The 16719-nt window shown below is 39.7% G+C and overlaps 1 protein-coding gene across 3 annotated transcripts; it reads left to right on the top strand.

The window, feature by feature from the left end:
- Positions 1–932: 932 nt before the first annotated feature.
- Positions 933–16548, top strand: CCZ1 (CCZ1 homolog, vacuolar protein trafficking and biogenesis associated). Of its 3 annotated transcripts, none has more exons than XR_014228258.1 (15): positions 933–1143; positions 2965–3062; positions 3188–3281; positions 3379–3453; positions 4497–4544; positions 5197–5280; positions 7607–7782; positions 8427–8508; positions 9142–9203; positions 10125–10236; positions 10859–10892; positions 11250–11367; positions 13616–13774; positions 14897–15919; positions 16194–16255. XR_014228258.1 is itself a non-coding variant. In XM_082312794.1 (15 exons), exons 1-15 carry the CDS (start codon positions 1039–1041, stop codon positions 16247–16249), a joined length of 1428 nt encoding a protein of 475 aa, XP_082168920.1. In that variant the 5' UTR covers positions 933–1038; the 3' UTR covers positions 16250–16548. The 3 variants fall into 3 exon arrangements, 2 of the variants coding, with proteins under 2 accessions (XP_082168920.1, XP_082168919.1); XM_082312794.1 differs by having other exon boundaries at positions 14897–15024; positions 16197–16548; XM_082312793.1 differs by having other exon boundaries at positions 14897–15024; positions 16194–16547.
- Positions 16549–16719: the final 171 nt, after the last annotated feature.

Genomic DNA, 16719 nt, shown 5'->3' with positions numbered 1-16719 from the left:
AAAAACTCCAGAAATACTGTTTTCTTTCAGATTTAATCTAGCACAACCTCAAGAAAGCTTACCAGTACATTTTCCTAAATGACCTGGTGGAATGATATGTTCAATTATCTTTTATACCTTACCTAGGTGTTTATTTAAGCAATTACGTAGCTTTAGTTTATTCAGATTCCTAAACCTCACGCTCCTATAGAGAAGCAAAGTGATACATCTCTTACCGGGTAGCTGGTTTTACTTATAATTTAGTTCACACTGAATTTTGATTAAAATTGGAATTGAAAAGTAACAGAAAAGCTTCTGGAGTATTTTGTTAGTTAAATGCCACTATCTTAAATGTGCTAGACAAAAAAACGAAAAATAATCAGAATAAATGTAATGTATCTCTTTATGGAGAAAGGATTACCTGCACTAAGTGATGCTGGATGACATTTCCTTCAACATATTCAAACTTGTAGATCTCATCTTTCAAATCTCGGATTTTACCTCTAAAAATACAGCGTTTCTACTTTTTTCAGCTGCCAGGCAGCTTGGATCGAATCAGAAGGGAAGCGGACTGCGCTGTGCCTGCTCTCCAGAAGAGGGGTGTGACGGCCGCAGGGTGACCTGGCACCGCAGCGCCTCGCCTGCGGAGGGGCTGCCCGGGAGGGGCCGTGCCGGCGGCTCCAGCAGGGCTCCCTGGCCAGGCACAGCCTCTTGCCGAGGGAAGATCGGGTCGCCGGGGCTCCCCGACCTCCTGCGAGCCCGCCGATCACCAGGCAGTGACCGGAGCGGCTGCGCCGGCCCGGGCAGCCCCGCGCTCCGGCCCGACACCCGCCATTCCTCTCCCCGCCGGCGGGGTCGCTGCGGAGCGCCGGGCCCCCGCCAGGCCCCCGCCGGCCCCGGGAGCGCTTCCTGGCCCGCACCGTGCTCTTCCGGGGCGGGGGAAGAAGGCGGAAGCGCTGCGGGGCCGGGGCCGGTGTCGGCGCCGGCGGAGGGCCCCGGGCTGCTCCCTCATGGTGTGTGGCGGCTGCCGGGCCCAGGCGCGCTCGCTTCAGGCTCAGTATGGCGACGGCGGCGGCGGGGGGAGCCGGCCAGGAGAAACAGCTCGCTCCGACCCTGCTCAGTTTCTTCATCTACAACCCCAAGCTGGGGCCCAAAGAGGGAGAGGTACCGGAGGGGGCGTCGCGTCCCGGGGCCGCGGGGACAGGAGGGCGCCCTCCCGGCCCAGCTCCGTCCCGGCCGCCGCAGGGGGCCCCGGGGCGGCTGTCTCGGCTCTGCGGTCCCTCCCCGCGGCCCGGGCCGCAGCGTGTGCCCGCGGGATGAGCGCCCCCCCCCCCCCCCCCCCCAGCACCCCGGACAACGGCGGCCTCGGGGCGCGGAGCGGCGCTTCGCCGGGCGGGAGCTGCGGCTCTCCCTGCCCGCCGCCCCGTCAGCGCCTGCGGCCTGGATCGGCGGCCCTCAGCGGGGCCCGGGACGAGTGCCGCCTCCCTCCAGATCCGTCCCTGCTTCAGACTAGAACAGAACAGTAACCGAGGGCGTTTTCAACAGTAGCACGTAAAATATTGTAAATGAGGGGCTGGTCCATTAGTAACTATCTTTTACTGATGCAGCAACTTTTTCTAAAAATAATTTTCTCCGGGTAGATTCAACGTGGTAGAAAGCTTGGTGTTTACCTTAGTTAAATTCAAATTATTGCTAGTATTTTCTTGCTATTGTTATCTTTAGTAAGTAAATTCAAGAAGCTATAGTCTCTATTTTAAGGTAATAGCATGTTATATGGTTCATGTGATAATCTTTAGTTTTAATAATTTTTAAGCAGGGCAGTGTACTTACAAACTTATTAACGACCAGGGCGATGAGACTGAGTGCACCCTCAAACCGGGGGAGGCTGTTGATACGCTGGAGAGCAGGGCTGCTGTTCACAGGGTCCCTCAGCGAGCGGGGAAATGGGCTGCCAGGAACCTCGTGGAGCTCAAAAAAGGCAGATGCAGAGTCCTGCTGTGTGGGGGATGAAATAACCTCGTGCCCCGTGACAGGCCAGGGGCTGACTGGTTAGAAAGCAGCTTTGCAAAACAGGACCAGGGAGTCCTAGTGAACAACAGGTCGTACGTGAATCAGCAGTGTGTGCCCTTGTGGCGGTGAGAACTAACAGCGTACCAGGCTGCGTGAGTGAGCGTGCACGAGCAGGTCGAGTGAAGCAATTGCTTCCCACTTGTGAGACTGCGGGTGGGCACCGTGTTTGTCTGGGGCTTCCCAGAGTAGGAGACGTACTAACAAACTGAAGCAAGCCCAGCAGAGGGCCCGTGAGTTTGTCAGGGGGCCACAGTCCATGATGTACCAGGAGAGCCGTAGGTAACTGGATTTGTGCAGCCTGAAGAAGAGACGAGGTGGAAGGGGGCCTGGCAGCTGTCTTCACCTGCCTAAAGGGTGGCTATAGAGCATGGAATCACTCTATACATATAATCACTCATGGAAGCACTTCTTCTTGAAGTGAAAGGATGAGAGGTCATGGAAGAAGTTCCAGTAAGGGAAATTCTGATGAGATAGAACAAAAAAGTTCTTCACAGTGAAGTGGTCAAACAGCAGAACAGGACCTGGAAAGGTTGTGGAATCTCCATCTTGGGAGATATTCAGACCTTGACTGGACAAGGCCTTGAGCAATCTGAGCTAGCTGTGAAGCTGGCCATGCTTTGATCTGGCTTTGAAGCTAGCCTTGCTTTGAACTAGCTGTGAAGTGACTAGGGCCTATGATTTCAAGAGCCTTGGAATTTATAAAGCGCTTTGAGATATCTTGGGATGCCTGACTGCTTGAGTGTGCTTAAATATGCCTTTTATCCATTTTATAGAAGCCCATTTAGGTACAAAATAAAATTCTGCCTAGTAAATTAAGAGATTAAAGTTAAAAAACAAGCAAACCATGAACTTAGCATTCTTTAACTCTGATTCTGTTAAAATGCATTTGCTTTGATTCTTTTTTTCAAATTTTAGGAAGAAAAGAAGATTCTCTTCTATCACCCAAATGAAGTAGAAAAGAATGAAAAAATTAGAAATGTGGGACTATGTGAAGCTATAGTACAATTCACAAGGTATGGAGCCTGATTGCATGGCTCATTGCGTTAGACAAGCACTGTACTTTAAATTTCCCAATCATATGTTTTCTTTTTGTGAGTGTGAATAAATATCTATATCTACGTATACGTTTTCTTTCCAGGACCTTTAGTCCAACAAAACCTGCAAAATCCCTACATACACAGAAGAACAGACAATTTTTCCATGAACCTGAAGAAAACTTCTGGATGGTCATGGTACTTATGCATGTGATATGCATATTTCTAAAGCATCATATCGCAATGTTGTCAATGCATTCTGCATTGTCTAATACCAGCCTGTTCGACTTTCTAGGTTGTACGGAATCCCATAATAGAAAAACACAAAGATGGAAAGCCAGTCTATGAATATCAGGAAGAAGAATTACTGGTAATACTGAACTTTTTCCTTTCTTTTTTTTTTTTTTTTTTAATGGGTTATATTGTATTTTAAGAGTACCTCCAGAAATATCTTTGTTTGATTCTTCTTGAACTGCTGTCAAATTGATTTTTTTATATATCTCTATCTATCTCTATAAATGGAAAAGGACAAAGTACATTTCAATAAAGTTTAAAGAAGAGAGCAAGACAGAGAATTATCCATCTAGCAGTTCAAGATCACCCAGTAAACATCAGTGAAATGTGCATTTGTGAGACTTTTAGCTTAGAATAGGTTAATATTTCTTAGGATCCGTTTGTTTAATAAAGTTCTTGCAAGACTTTAAATCTATGTATTTTTATTAGGTTTAACTACACGTTACTACTTTCTTAAGACTGCTAGTAATATTTACTAATAATCTGGAAAAACAAACAGCTCATAATTATCATGGGATTTCTTGTCCAAACTGCAGTATCATTAGGTCAGTTTAATTGTATACAGGAAGGGTATTTGGCTGGGTGGGATAATATTTAAAAAGCTGGTTGCTTATGCTGCCTCCGTTCATTACAGTGTGCACTAGTGCTCTTCCTCATTGTGTCCTAAGAAAAGGATTGGTGTCATAGGCACTCTATTTTGCCAGACAAACAATAAAATAGTCTTTTTTTCAGCTGGGTTAAGATGCCATCCCAATAAAAACCTGCTGTGGTGTCCCACCTCCTTTAGCCTTTGACCTGGATGAAGAGAAAACTGGTCAGAATTGAGTTCATTGTCACTGACCACTCTCCTTAGGGAAGGGCACTGTTTGTAACTGCCATCTTGTGCATGAGTTAATAAGGCGCTTTTGGTATTAAATGTAAGGGGGGAAGGGACTTATTGAAATAGTACTTTATAAGTACAGAGCAATTTCTAGATGCTGACTGAAAATGCTGTTTAACTTTTCAGAGATGGATTTCTCTAATTTGTGTGTTTGCTGGCTCTTCGAAAACGTGTAGCTCAGCCAAAATATTTGAAATTCTGCCTCTGCTTATACTAATGTCCTGCTCTCTTTTCTGCAGGACAAGGTTTATAGTTCGGTCCTACAGCAGTGCTACAGCATGTACAAGGTAGAGTTAATACTAGAGGCTCCTCTTCTGGGCAGAGGAAGCGATCCTCGCGGTGCCATTTGGATATGCAGGCTCATCATTGCTTTGACGTTCTTGTCTCGTTACTATGGTCTGCTCTTTGTCTGAAGCTTTTTCTGAAGCGGTGTTGATGGAAGAGAAGAATAAAGCTTTTGCAGTTACCTGTGCTGGTTCATTAGCTTATTGTAAAAATAAAGCCTTCTAATTTCTGTGAAGTCCAGGTTTCTTTCTTTCATGGGCAGTTACACTACTAAGCATTTGATTTTGATGGTATTAGATATTAACTGTTACAGAAACAATACTGGATAAAGGCCATCAATCTGGCTTTTACAAAGGAAGAGCCTAAGATACTTAAGCAACACAGATAAATCATTTCTCTACCGTTAAAGAATTTAGTTTCCTTTTCTAATTCTGCCTCTGCTGCCATATATACCTGGACTCTGCAAATCTGAGGGAGGTTTTTTCAATAAAGAAGGGGTACATTTGGATCTATGTGGAGTCCAAATACTGAGAAACAGGAGCTGTATTGTAATCTAGCTATATTCATGGCTGAGTAATAAGAAATTATTGTAAATGATTACTCAACTGACTGATTTTTTTTTTTTTTTTTTTTTTTTTTCCTTTTAACGATTAGCTTTTCAATGGCACATTCCTGAAAGCCATGGAAGATGGAGGTGTAAAAGTTCTAAAGGAAAGACTAGAGAAATTCTTCCATCGGGTAAGACCTTATTTTTCAGGCATATACAGTGTGGTTTGGTGTTGGAAATAAAAGGCAAAAATGTCCTCTAAGTGGCTGCAGTGTTACTATAAAACATAGGCAGTGGAAAAGCTGTAGCAGCAACGCAAAAAGTCTGGTTACTTATTTTTTCAAATACTTCCTGCTTCCTACTAACGTGGTAGGTTCTTTAAATGGAGTTGAACCACAGGCAGGGTTATGGCTTGATGGAACAGCTTAGTTGTTGGATATGTTCTCTGATGGAATCATGTTCATTCTTTGGAAATTCTGCTTTAACATTTGAATTGGTTAGTGTAATAACAGTCTGTGCAGACCTATTTGAGTAATTGTTGCAGAATCATTCAGGTTGGAAGGAATCTGGAGAGATCATCTAGTTCAGCCTGCTACTCAAAGTAGGGTAACACTGAATTCAAACTAGAGTGCACAGAGCTTCGGCTGGTTGAGTCTTGAAAATATCCAGGGATGGAGATTCCACAACCTGCATGCACAGACTCGAAAGTCCCATAGAACTGTGAAGTAATGGATAGTCGTAATTTTTAACTTCTGCCCCCCAGCCTACCTCCCATGTGGAATTAGTAGTCATGCCTGATAAGGTTCCAGGAAATATTGCCTTGGTTATATCTAGTCTTCAGAATTTAATTTCAATCTTTAAAAGCAAATGTTTTAGCGAAAGGATGGAAAGCAAAACCTATTTCTGAGCAAGAAATCTATCAAATATTATTCAGGTATTTTTTACATAAAGTAACTGACTTGAGTAGTCATGTCTTGCAGAATTTTGAGTTCCTACATGAAAAGTTTCATCAAGCTAGCTTTAAAAGGCGGCAACCAACTGTTTGTCTGCCCCCATTTCATTTGCACGGAAGGAAAGAGAGGACTGCTGTCAGCAGTTAATTCTCTTGTGGTAGAGATTGAATATTGATATCTCTGATAATGATGGAGTGTAGACAGTGTATATTGGTGTTTAAAATTCTGTTCTCTTAACAGGTTTTTAAAATAACACAATGTTGTGACAGTGTAAACAAAAGTACAGTTCAGTTTGATTTTAGGACAGCCTTCGCTTGTGAGTTTTTGGGGTTTTTTTGCTTGTTTTTTGTAAGACCATCATAGACTCTAGAATGAACACTGTTGGCACAAGGAATACTTGTTTGATTAGCTGGTGTATGCTTCTGTCTAGACTAAATTAAAAAATAGAGCATGGAAAAAAGGGAAGTAATAGATTTTTATCTTTAAAACATTGTTTTTCTTGGAAGTTCCTACTGAAGATAAAACAGTAATTGCTATAGATTTGTATAACAAAAAAACCCAAGGAAAAGTTGTTTCTCTTTCACTGGGGAATTAGAAATGCTTAAAAAGTTTGGTCATGCAAGTTGTTCTGTTAGAACCCTATTGAACGAATTGGCTGCATGTTGCTGGCAGGCTTTGCTGGCAGGCTTGGGCTGCACTGAAACTCTGAAATGAGATTTAGATTATAAACTGTGACAGAGATCTGTCGTACTGTTTGTCTGTAAGTATTTTACTTCTTGGTTTCTTTGGTAATGCGAAATGACTGTAGAGGGAGCCATTGGATAACTCATCTTTCGCAGAGCAGAGCATTTGATAGTGCATTTGAAATCTCTTGGTAAAGGTTACAGTCTATCAAGAGAGAGAATAATAGAAATGATCTTTTCCTTTGCACATTGAAAACTAATGGATTTATCTGCTAATATTTCTGTGCAGTTAGTTCTGAAATTAAATGTTAGTAAGATAGGCTGTGCTTTCTTATCCTCTGAAAAGATCTTGAGCTGCCCTTAAAAGCTGTTGTCACTATGATAAATAATAGCAAGCTGACGCCTGGAATCATACTCACACATTCACACATAGAACCATAGAGTGGTTTGGGTTGGAAGGGACCTTTAAAGGTCATCCAGTCCAACCCCCCTGCTGTGGGCAGGGACATCTTCAACCAGACCAGGTTGCTCAGAGCCCCATCCAGCCTGGCCTTGAATGTTTCCAGGGATGGGGCATCCACAACTTCACTGGGCAACCTGTTCCAGTGCCTCACCACCCTCACTGTAAAAAATGTTGTCCTTTTATCTAGTCTGAATCTACCCTCTTTTAGTTTAAAACCATTACCCCTTGTCCTATCGCTACTGGCCCTACTAAAAAGTCTGACCCCACATGAAGTAGTACGTCATACAAGCAGAACTGGCAGGGTGGTTTTTTTGGATCATTAGTGTAGATTATTGGGAATTAGACTCAAATTTGTCATTTAAATCTACACATTGGAAGTTTTCTGAATTCTAAAAAACAACTGTCATTATTCTCTTAGTACTTGCAGACACTGCATTTACAGTCTTGCGATCTGCTGGATGTGTTTTGTGGAATCAGCTTCTTTCCACTGGATAAAATGACTTACTTGAAAATTCAGTCATTTATTAATAGGATGGAAGAAAGCCTGAACATAGTCAAGTATACTGCATTTCTCTACAATGACCAGCTGATCTGGTAGGTACTTCGTAATTCTTTTGTGTGTCTTCAATTTCTCATCCTATAAATAAGTGCCATAATAGCAAAGCTGCTGAATCAGTGAGAGAGTTGCGTGAAAATTAGAAAACGAATGGTAGGATGAGTGATGTATAAGAAAGGCATTTGTCTTTGGCTTTAAAATCTCTAACCTGTACCAAATGACTACTTCCAAGTTGGCCTGAGGAGCAGCTAGAGAAGTGTCCTTGTCACTTCCATTGCGCAGAGCCTCTGTGCATATGCGCAAGTTCCTCTGTGGGACCTTTTAGCAGAGAAGGTTAGTTAAAGGATTGTTCTTTATATGGTTCTGAACCAGAAAGTTGCAATGCTTGTGAAGAGTTCTAATTAAAAACGGACTTAAGAATAGCAAACTTGATCTTTGTTTGTTTAAATATTGTTTCTGTTTCTCTTCTGGTTTATGGCTCATTTAGATGTGTTGTTGTATTTAGCAAATAAACTAACAGTCTATTAAAAATGAATATTCAGGGGTTGAATCTACTGAGACACTGAAACGCTGCTACCCTAGTTTGGTATACGCTTTGCTTGAGTTTTGGTTAGAGGAAAACACGTGATCTGAACTGCAGCACAAACGTCACTTGTGTTTCTTTTTTTCCCTGATGTTCTAGGAGTGGACTGGAACAAGATGACATGAGAATTTTGTACAAATATCTCACAACTTCTCTGTTCCCAAGGCACATGGAGCCTGAGGTATGGTAGTTGGGTTTTTTGGGGGGTAGGAGGGTGGAGGTTGTTGTTGGGTTTGGGTTTTGTGTTTGGTTGGGGTTTTTTCTTCTTTTCTTTCTGTTTATCAGGTAGCACTAAGGGCTAAAATACCAAAGTGGTCTTCCCCTCCCGTCTTAAATTTTAGTTTAGGAATTCTGAGATTTATTGCTTTCAGGGCACTTTACTAAACTCAGTAGTATTTGCACCTAACACTTACAATATGAATTCTGCTGGCAACTTGAATATGGGATGGTGGTAGGGAGTTTACTGAATGTTCATACCTGATGACAGCTCGGTACTTCAAATGAATCACTTCAGCTTAATGGCTAAATGCAGCATGGAGTGCGGTAAGACCACATGGAGTTAGTTATCCCTTCCCCGATCAAAAAGCTCCATAAGATAAGTTTTAAAATTAATAAATGCAAAATCAGAATGCCCTGTTCTAGCAGCATCTCTTGTACTTTAGCTTTATTTCCTTCATGCTACACAAAGAGTATATATCTTAATGAGTGGTAATTTCTGCAGATGGTTTGCTTTGATTTGATTTAAAGACAGTCCCCAAAAACTAACAGAAAATACCTCTAAGTTGGTTTTCCTTTGTGTTCTTTTTCGCTTCAGTTAGCAGGAAGAGATTCTCCAATACGGGCTGAAATGCCAGGAAATCTACAACACTATGGAAGGTAGCTCTTGTTTACTGTCACCATCTTCTGCTTCGTCCCTCAAGGGCAAAATGTTTGGGAGGAGTATGTGTATTTTGAGTACATATACCACACGCCGTTTGTTCCAGAGGGTCACACAGAACTTGGTGCAATGTAAAACTTGACCTCTGGGAAAAAAGAGAAAAGGCTTCATTAACAATACAATACTGCATATTTCTTTTTCTACCCCACTGTTCTTAATGCACTGCATGAAAAATTTTGGAAGTGCTCCGGTCATTTCTTTTCAGTCAGGCGCTTCAGACAAAGGTGTAAATTTAATCTAGCAGTTTATCTATTTATTTTTCCTCTGTACTCAGCATGTCAGAGTGGGGAATTCTGTACTTAAGCAGCTGGGCAACGTTATTTTGAATAATTGTGGGTTTGGACATCTTTCTTTAACCATGGTAATTCCTCTTGCCTGATTTATTGTATTCTTTTGGGATCGAGGCACTGGCGCACATGCTCCCCCCGCCCCCCCCCAAGTTCAGGTGCTTCTAATACACCACTGTTCTACATAAAACTAATTTGAATGTACTGTTAGAAAGCAAAGGAAGAGTGCTTTCCCAGTAGCAACAAAAAAGGGTTTTTAAAGATAGTCACAACTTGAATGTGGAAAGAGTTTTGTTGTTTGATGGTCTGCGCAGTTTATTTCCTTGGCGTTATTCTGGCTTTCTGATCCTGTTTCTGTAACTCTTTGGAGCACGTATGCAAATAATACTTTGAAAATGTAAGAGTGCTGAGTTAATATATAAAGGGCTCCATGTCTTTCTGGATAGCTGAAAACTCATTGTATTCAAATATATTCATACATGCAAGTAATTGCTAGTTTCAAAAACATCTGTTAAATAGGAAAAACTGAAATATAAGAATTCATCACATCTGACCCCTTGAATTATTTTCTAGGTTTCTTACTGGACCTTTAAATCTCAATGATCCGGAAGCAAAATGCCGTTTCCCCAAAATATTTGTTAACACTGATGACACTTATGAAGAGCTTCATTTAATTGTTTATAAGGTATTACATTTTTCTCTGCAATTATTTCACAGAATTGGGAATCTATATAAAATGAAGACGACAACGATGTGAAATACTTATTAATTGTATAGAAAGATGCATTCATACGACTAGGTTAACACAAAGAGACAGAAAACACTTTGGTATTTCTAGCAACAAGCTTTAAAGCCTGAATCCTCTTTTCCCCCCTCCTGTGCCCTCCCCAAAACAAGGAGTCGTTTTATTAAAACAAAATGCCAGTCTTCAGTTACTTTAAGTGGTTTCATACCTGGCTTTATGTAGCATTAATCAATAAAACGAAAACTTTTTTTTTTAATGAAATGCAAATTTCTTGCAGACATATATCCTTGCATAAAATGCATTTTTAGCAAATTTTACCTTTTCTCTAGAACTTAAAAACTGTTAACTGGTCTGAATTTTAAGCTCATAACTATCCTGTGTTGTGCAGGATTGCAAAGAGATTATCCTATTGAAATGTTACCTTTAAACTAGATTTTTTAATTTTTTTTTTTAATTTAACTGGTTTACCTGTGTGTGACCTCACTGAAGTATTGTCATTTATTTGAGGTAGTTGAGGTAACCTGTTGTAAATGGTTTTTTTGCTTTAACTTTTTTGTTCCAGGCCATGAGTGCAGCTGTCTGCTTTATGATTGATGGTAAGTACCTATTAGCATCACTTATTTGGCAAGATATAGTTAGTACAAAATGCTATTACACGCAACTTGTTTTACTCTTGAAGAACACTCACATTAATTTGAGTCTGTTCTTCATGAGTGCTTTTATCAGTCTTTTGATTTTTGTTCCAGCAGTATAAGTAGCTCAATTTACGCAGTAAAATGACTAAATATTGCTTCAGTTAGCCATGCACTCTCAAAATGATCCATAAAGTTATAATTAAGAGAAAAATTTGTCCCAGGACTCTCGCTGATGTTTAAAGAAAACAACTACAGAAACTGTACCTGCAACTGTGGGAAGAGAATGTCATCTCTCCCTTTTCTTTACCCACCACCTAGCTTCAATTCCGCCTACGCTGGAGTTCTGCCGTAAACTGGACAGCATTGTTGGGCCGCAACTCACCGTGTTAGCATCAGACATATGCGAACAATACAACATCAACAAGAGAATATCAGGGTTTGTACCACGTGTCTGTTCCTGTTGCAGTCCCTCATTTGTTGGTTAAAAAGTGGGTTTAATGAACTGCTTAAATAATGGTAACATGAGCCCAAACGTTGAAAGCATTAACTGTGTACTTTAAATGATGTTTATCTACCTTTCTGCATCTTAAGCATTTCTAAAGTGCCTGTTGTTGCATATTTAGGTCTCCCTGAAGTAACAACATACATGTTATTAATTTAGGAACGAATGTTTATTGTGTGGCTGCTGAAACCTTTTTTCTTCTACGTGCATAACTGTTGCAGAAAAGAATCATGTAAATTTAAGATAAATTTCACTATTATCAATTAAGATTCTGCCTCCTCATCCCCCAGCTGTCAGCAGATTATTCAGATACAAGAGGTGGAACTTCTAGGTTTTGTTTCTTTCATGTGTGAACTGAAACTAGCTGACCTGTGGAGATGAGTTCTACAGATTATACTGTGCTTGCAGAAATATATACAAGATGGCAAAAATGCCAGCTGAAGTGGTAGTCTTCTCTCGCTGTCCCCCATGTTGAAGTAGAGAAGTAGCAGTTCCTGCAAAATCTTAACTTCAGTTTATATTTTCTAACTTTTCTTGAGGAAAACGGAATCTCGTAATGTTCACAAATAGCCCTTGGGCTAGTAGAACATCTGAGTTGAAAAAAAACAATAATTAAAAAATATCACTGTCTTTGTGCCCACGTCCCTCTTTGTGCTGATTTCCTTTGACTTCTGCTTTGACTTTCTATTTTGCATAATGTTAAAAAAAGAACTGAATGATTATTTTTCACATCAAGTGGTCACTGACACCACTAGCTACAAGTACTTCTATCTTGGATGGAGTGTACGTAACTCTTAACTCTGTTACAAATCCAAAAGGAAAATGGAAGTCTAGACACTAGAATAACTTTTGTTTAACAGTTTGAAATGGGGATTTTAGTAAGTGGATTATTTGGTTACAATGCAAGCTTTACAGCTGAGTACTTTTTTCCAGAATTACTGCTTCTTGAAGTGTTGCTGTGTATAGTAGGTGAGGAAAAACTGTCTTATTTTTTTCTATTTTGCAGGACTAAGGTAACTACTTGAGGGGCAAAAAAAAGGGAAATGAAAAAGGGTATTAATGCTTTGGAAAATATACTTCACTTAGAACTACAGCTGACCTTCCATAAAATTGTATTTATTTTTAGATAGTTTTGTTAGTTGGGGAAGCAAGAACAGCATCACGTAGGACAACAAAAGAGGCATTAAACCAAGATAGGTGTGTGACTGAACTTACTTAGTGGTAGCATGCCAAATCAGCAAAATTGCAGGGTATAGAATTGGATGTGCTTGAAATTGTGCCAATCTACTAAATCATTAAACTTGTTTTTTTTTTAATGTCATCTGGGACTGGCTTTGGCAGCTTTCACTCTTTTAAAGTTTAATGCCATGGTGTCCTGAAAACATAAGACAGTTTCTTGACACTAATGCATCTGGGTGACAGAGAGCAAGGGTATCTAGGTGTTTGCTAAGGTGAGTGGTGTCATCACAGTATCTCCCCGATTCTAAATAATACATAGCCTGAAGTACCAATTGCTATAGCCAGTTTTTGCCTGTCTGAATTTGTTGTGACTTCTACCAAAACTACAGCTCTAAGTGACAGATTTTATATTAATTTAATAAGAGGAAATGGAGGAAGACTGCCAAGGCAGGAGTCTGAAAATAGTCTCTTGATTGGCCCACAAAAATGATGGGGGAAAGAGTTCTTTCTTTTGATACAAATAACAAAGGCGTGAGTGGAAGATTACTTATTAATCAAATTAAAGACCTAGCATCCATTCAAACCACATTGGACTGGCATAGGGGAGCAAGGAAACAAAATGGGAACAGAGGAAAAACAGCTCATGACAAAAATGCAGGCTATTCCTGGGAAGTGGGACAAGGCCTTTAGACTCCCCTGTGTCTATTTACTAGCAGCCTAAGCAGCAGAAGGGGAAAAACTGGTTGGTTTTGCAGGCTTGGGTTTTTTTGTTGTTGGTTGGTTTTTTTGTTTTGTTTTTTTTTTTTTAAGTGTTAAAATGAAGTTTGATCATGCCACAAGTCTTAGTGTACTTGGTCTCTTCAATGGGAAGATAACTTCAGGATGTCCGAGTAAGCTTTGCACTGGCTAGTTACCTGTCTTCTGTGAAGCCTGTGCTTATAGAACATGTCGGTATTCACAAGTCACTTTTTTTTTTTTTTTTTTTTTTTTTAAATCTTCCTAGGGCTGACAAGGAGCCTCAGTTTAAGTTTATCTATTTCAATCACATGAACCTGGCAGAGAAAAGTACCATTCACATGAGGAAAACACCCAGTGTATCGCTTGCATCTGTTCACCCTGACCTCATGAAGATTCTCGGTGACATCAACAGTGACTTCTCTAGGTAATGCTTAACTATTAAATAGTCTGTAACTCCTTCTGTCAAGTAGATTTTTTTCAAATGAGTGAAGCTTTCATGTCTTTTTGTTCATGGATTGCTATTCATAGCTTTGTGAGATGAATGGTGTAACATGGATCATATTTGGTATTTTGTGTTGGTTTAGAAGTAGTCTGTCTTAAACAAAACTTCTATTGTCCTTTTAAAAAAATAATTTAAAGAAGGGCCAGGGCCTCTACCCAAGAAAATATCTAATCTATTTGAAGCTTCAGAGTAGCCATAACAAACTTAGAAGGGATGTGAAGCCTAGTGCTTTTGCAGTTAAGTCTGTCTAATCTCTGGATAAGTAGCATAAAGGACAGGGAAACCTGCTTCTGTCTGTATTACACCCTCCTCTGAAACAGCTGGTTGCTTTTAGGGCTTAGACAATAGATGAAATGCAAACCTTGCAGTTACTACAGTACTGCTGATAAAGAAGATAACTGGCTTCTTGTCAATGGGTATCATGCTTCAAGGTGGCAGAGACCCTCTGTCACTATAAAAATTAATAAAGAACATGAAAATGCCGAATGATTCTGATGTCTGTAACTCTTAATTAGTAAGACAGGCAAATTTCCCACTCTGCTTAAGGACAAGGTTTTCATTTTTCTATAAATGAAAAAAGAATGTTTCACCGTCTTGTGGAAGTACTGGGTTAGTGACAGCTTTATGTAATATATCTAGTTGTTGAGCACGATTTAGTTCTAGGTTTAATAATTAGATATGTGAAAGCTTAGCATCACCATACCATCTCCAACCTTCATTATTTAGTTACCGTGTAGCAAATCATAATTCTATGAAGTGTGTTCTTAACAGTATGGAGGATAGGTGTTTTCTTCAGAGCACTGGAGTGTTTGGCTGGTGGACAAATTAATGATTTACTCATCTGGGGATGTAATTGTCCTAAGCAGCCATTTATGAAGCCTTCATCCTGGATTGCTGAATTGTGTCTACATTAGTATTGGTAGTCTCTCTTTGATACTGCACAACCATAACAATTTATGACATTAAGCTGTCCTAATGATTACAAATAAAGTTGTTGAAGATGAACTTGCTGCCACCTTCTTTACTTTCTAAAACTTCTTTCAGAGTTGATGAAGATGAGGAAATTATTGTGAAGGCAATGAGTGATTACTGGGTAGTTGGGAAAAAGTCTGACCAGCGAGAACTGTATGTTATTTTGAATCAAAAAAATGCAAATCTGATTGAAGTTAATGGTAAGGATTGGTTTTTTTATTACCTTTAAATACAGTTGCTACTAAAATGTATGTCTCTGGAGAAGTAATAAAATCCATCTCACAAGAAATCTAGAGAGGGATTGATCTATGATAAGCCAGGTAAGTTTGCATAAGGTTTTAGTCTGCCTTCTACCAGCTGTGAAAGAACAGCATAAATATTCAGCAGATGTTCTTAATTATTAATCAGTTATTCCTCCTCCTTCAAATAGTAGAGGAGAGCTCTCTAAGCTTAGTTTAGGAGTAATTAATGAAGTGTATTACAGGTGAGAGATGAACATATTTACATCTGAGTTAGGTTTTATTTGTCAGTGATCCATGGGTAGGTTACTTATCTGTAATGTCTGTCCTGTCAGTGATCCTCATTCCATTGTTGTCTTGTTTCTAATGCTGTTTTGAGAATGATTTACTATGACTAAGAGTGCAAATTAACATTAAGATGCAATAAGCTTTTAAACAGACTAAGAGAAATGGCAGTTTGAGTCTTACTTGCACCAATTTTAGGGCGCTCTGTTTTCATAGGAGGCAACGTGCTCACTGGGATGATGGGAAAGAATTAATACTTTTCCAAGACCAAAGCCTAGCAACCTCAATTTTAAAAAGAGGCATGAGTTGCATGACTTACACAATAATTTCTAATTGTCTTTCAGGATCAAACCTGCCATACAGAAACAGTAAATGAGTGTTTCTGTGCCCGATAAACTTAGGAAGTACTGCTACCCCTGAATCGCTGTCTGCCAAATAGCACAAAGCAAAAGTTTTGCTGGCTTGATTTACTGTAACAGACTCCGCTAATCCCTCCTGCCCCTGAAAAGGGGCTACCATATACTTCCTTGGGTTGAAGCTAAGTCTTCTGCTGTTGCAGTGTCAAAGTTTGGTAAGATGAATGGCCCAGCAGCAAATTCAAACCATCATTTACACTTTAGCCACTTAGAATACAACTCATCTTTCAGACAGTGTGAATTGTCAGACTTGACTCAACTTTCTCTTACTGAAGACAGAATAAAATTAAGTGTATTTCTACATTAGAAACTCCTAGGTTTTTTTCTGTTTGAATTTAATTATATTCTTCTTAATGATCCCCAGGGTTTTTCTTGCAGAGGTTCCTGTAAAATATCACACTGAAATATCTTATTTTAACTTTTTTACAGAAGAAGTGAAGAAACTTTGCGCAACACAGTTTAATAATATTTTCTTCTTGGATTGATCTGCAAAGGGCTGATTTATTGAAGATGTCCATGTCAGACACTTGTTCAACATGAAAAGTTATTAGTCATATTATTGACTGGAATAATGACAATAGTAAAGCAATACTTGCTTTGTAAGAATCAAAATTTCTACTAAAATCTGTAAACTCTGACCATAAAATTTTTAGATTTTAAAAATGTTTACGTGCAAGCTAATTAAAAACCAGTCTGAATTCATCTGTACCATTCCATTCTGATATCGTTATGTGAATATTTTACTGGAAAATAAAACTAATAATTGTTACACTTTTAAGGGCATCTTTTTGTTTTCCCATGTTCATTTGCCTCATTGTGTGACTTCCTGCCAATTTTCTACAATGTGAAACTAGACTGGGTACAAAAGACAAAGAACTTTCTAGGTTGACCTGTTCTTTGCAGCTCCTGCTTCAGCCTGATTTATATTATTTGTCAAATTCTTACATACTTTTAT

The sequence above is a fragment of the Platalea leucorodia genome (genome assembly GCF_965183815.1).
Source record: "Platalea leucorodia genome assembly, chromosome: 5".
Classification (NCBI taxonomy): Eukaryota; Metazoa; Chordata; class Aves; order Pelecaniformes; family Threskiornithidae; genus Platalea; species Platalea leucorodia.
The sequence above is the reverse complement of the archived record's forward strand: the minus strand, read 5'-3'. Positions and strand labels throughout refer to the sequence as shown.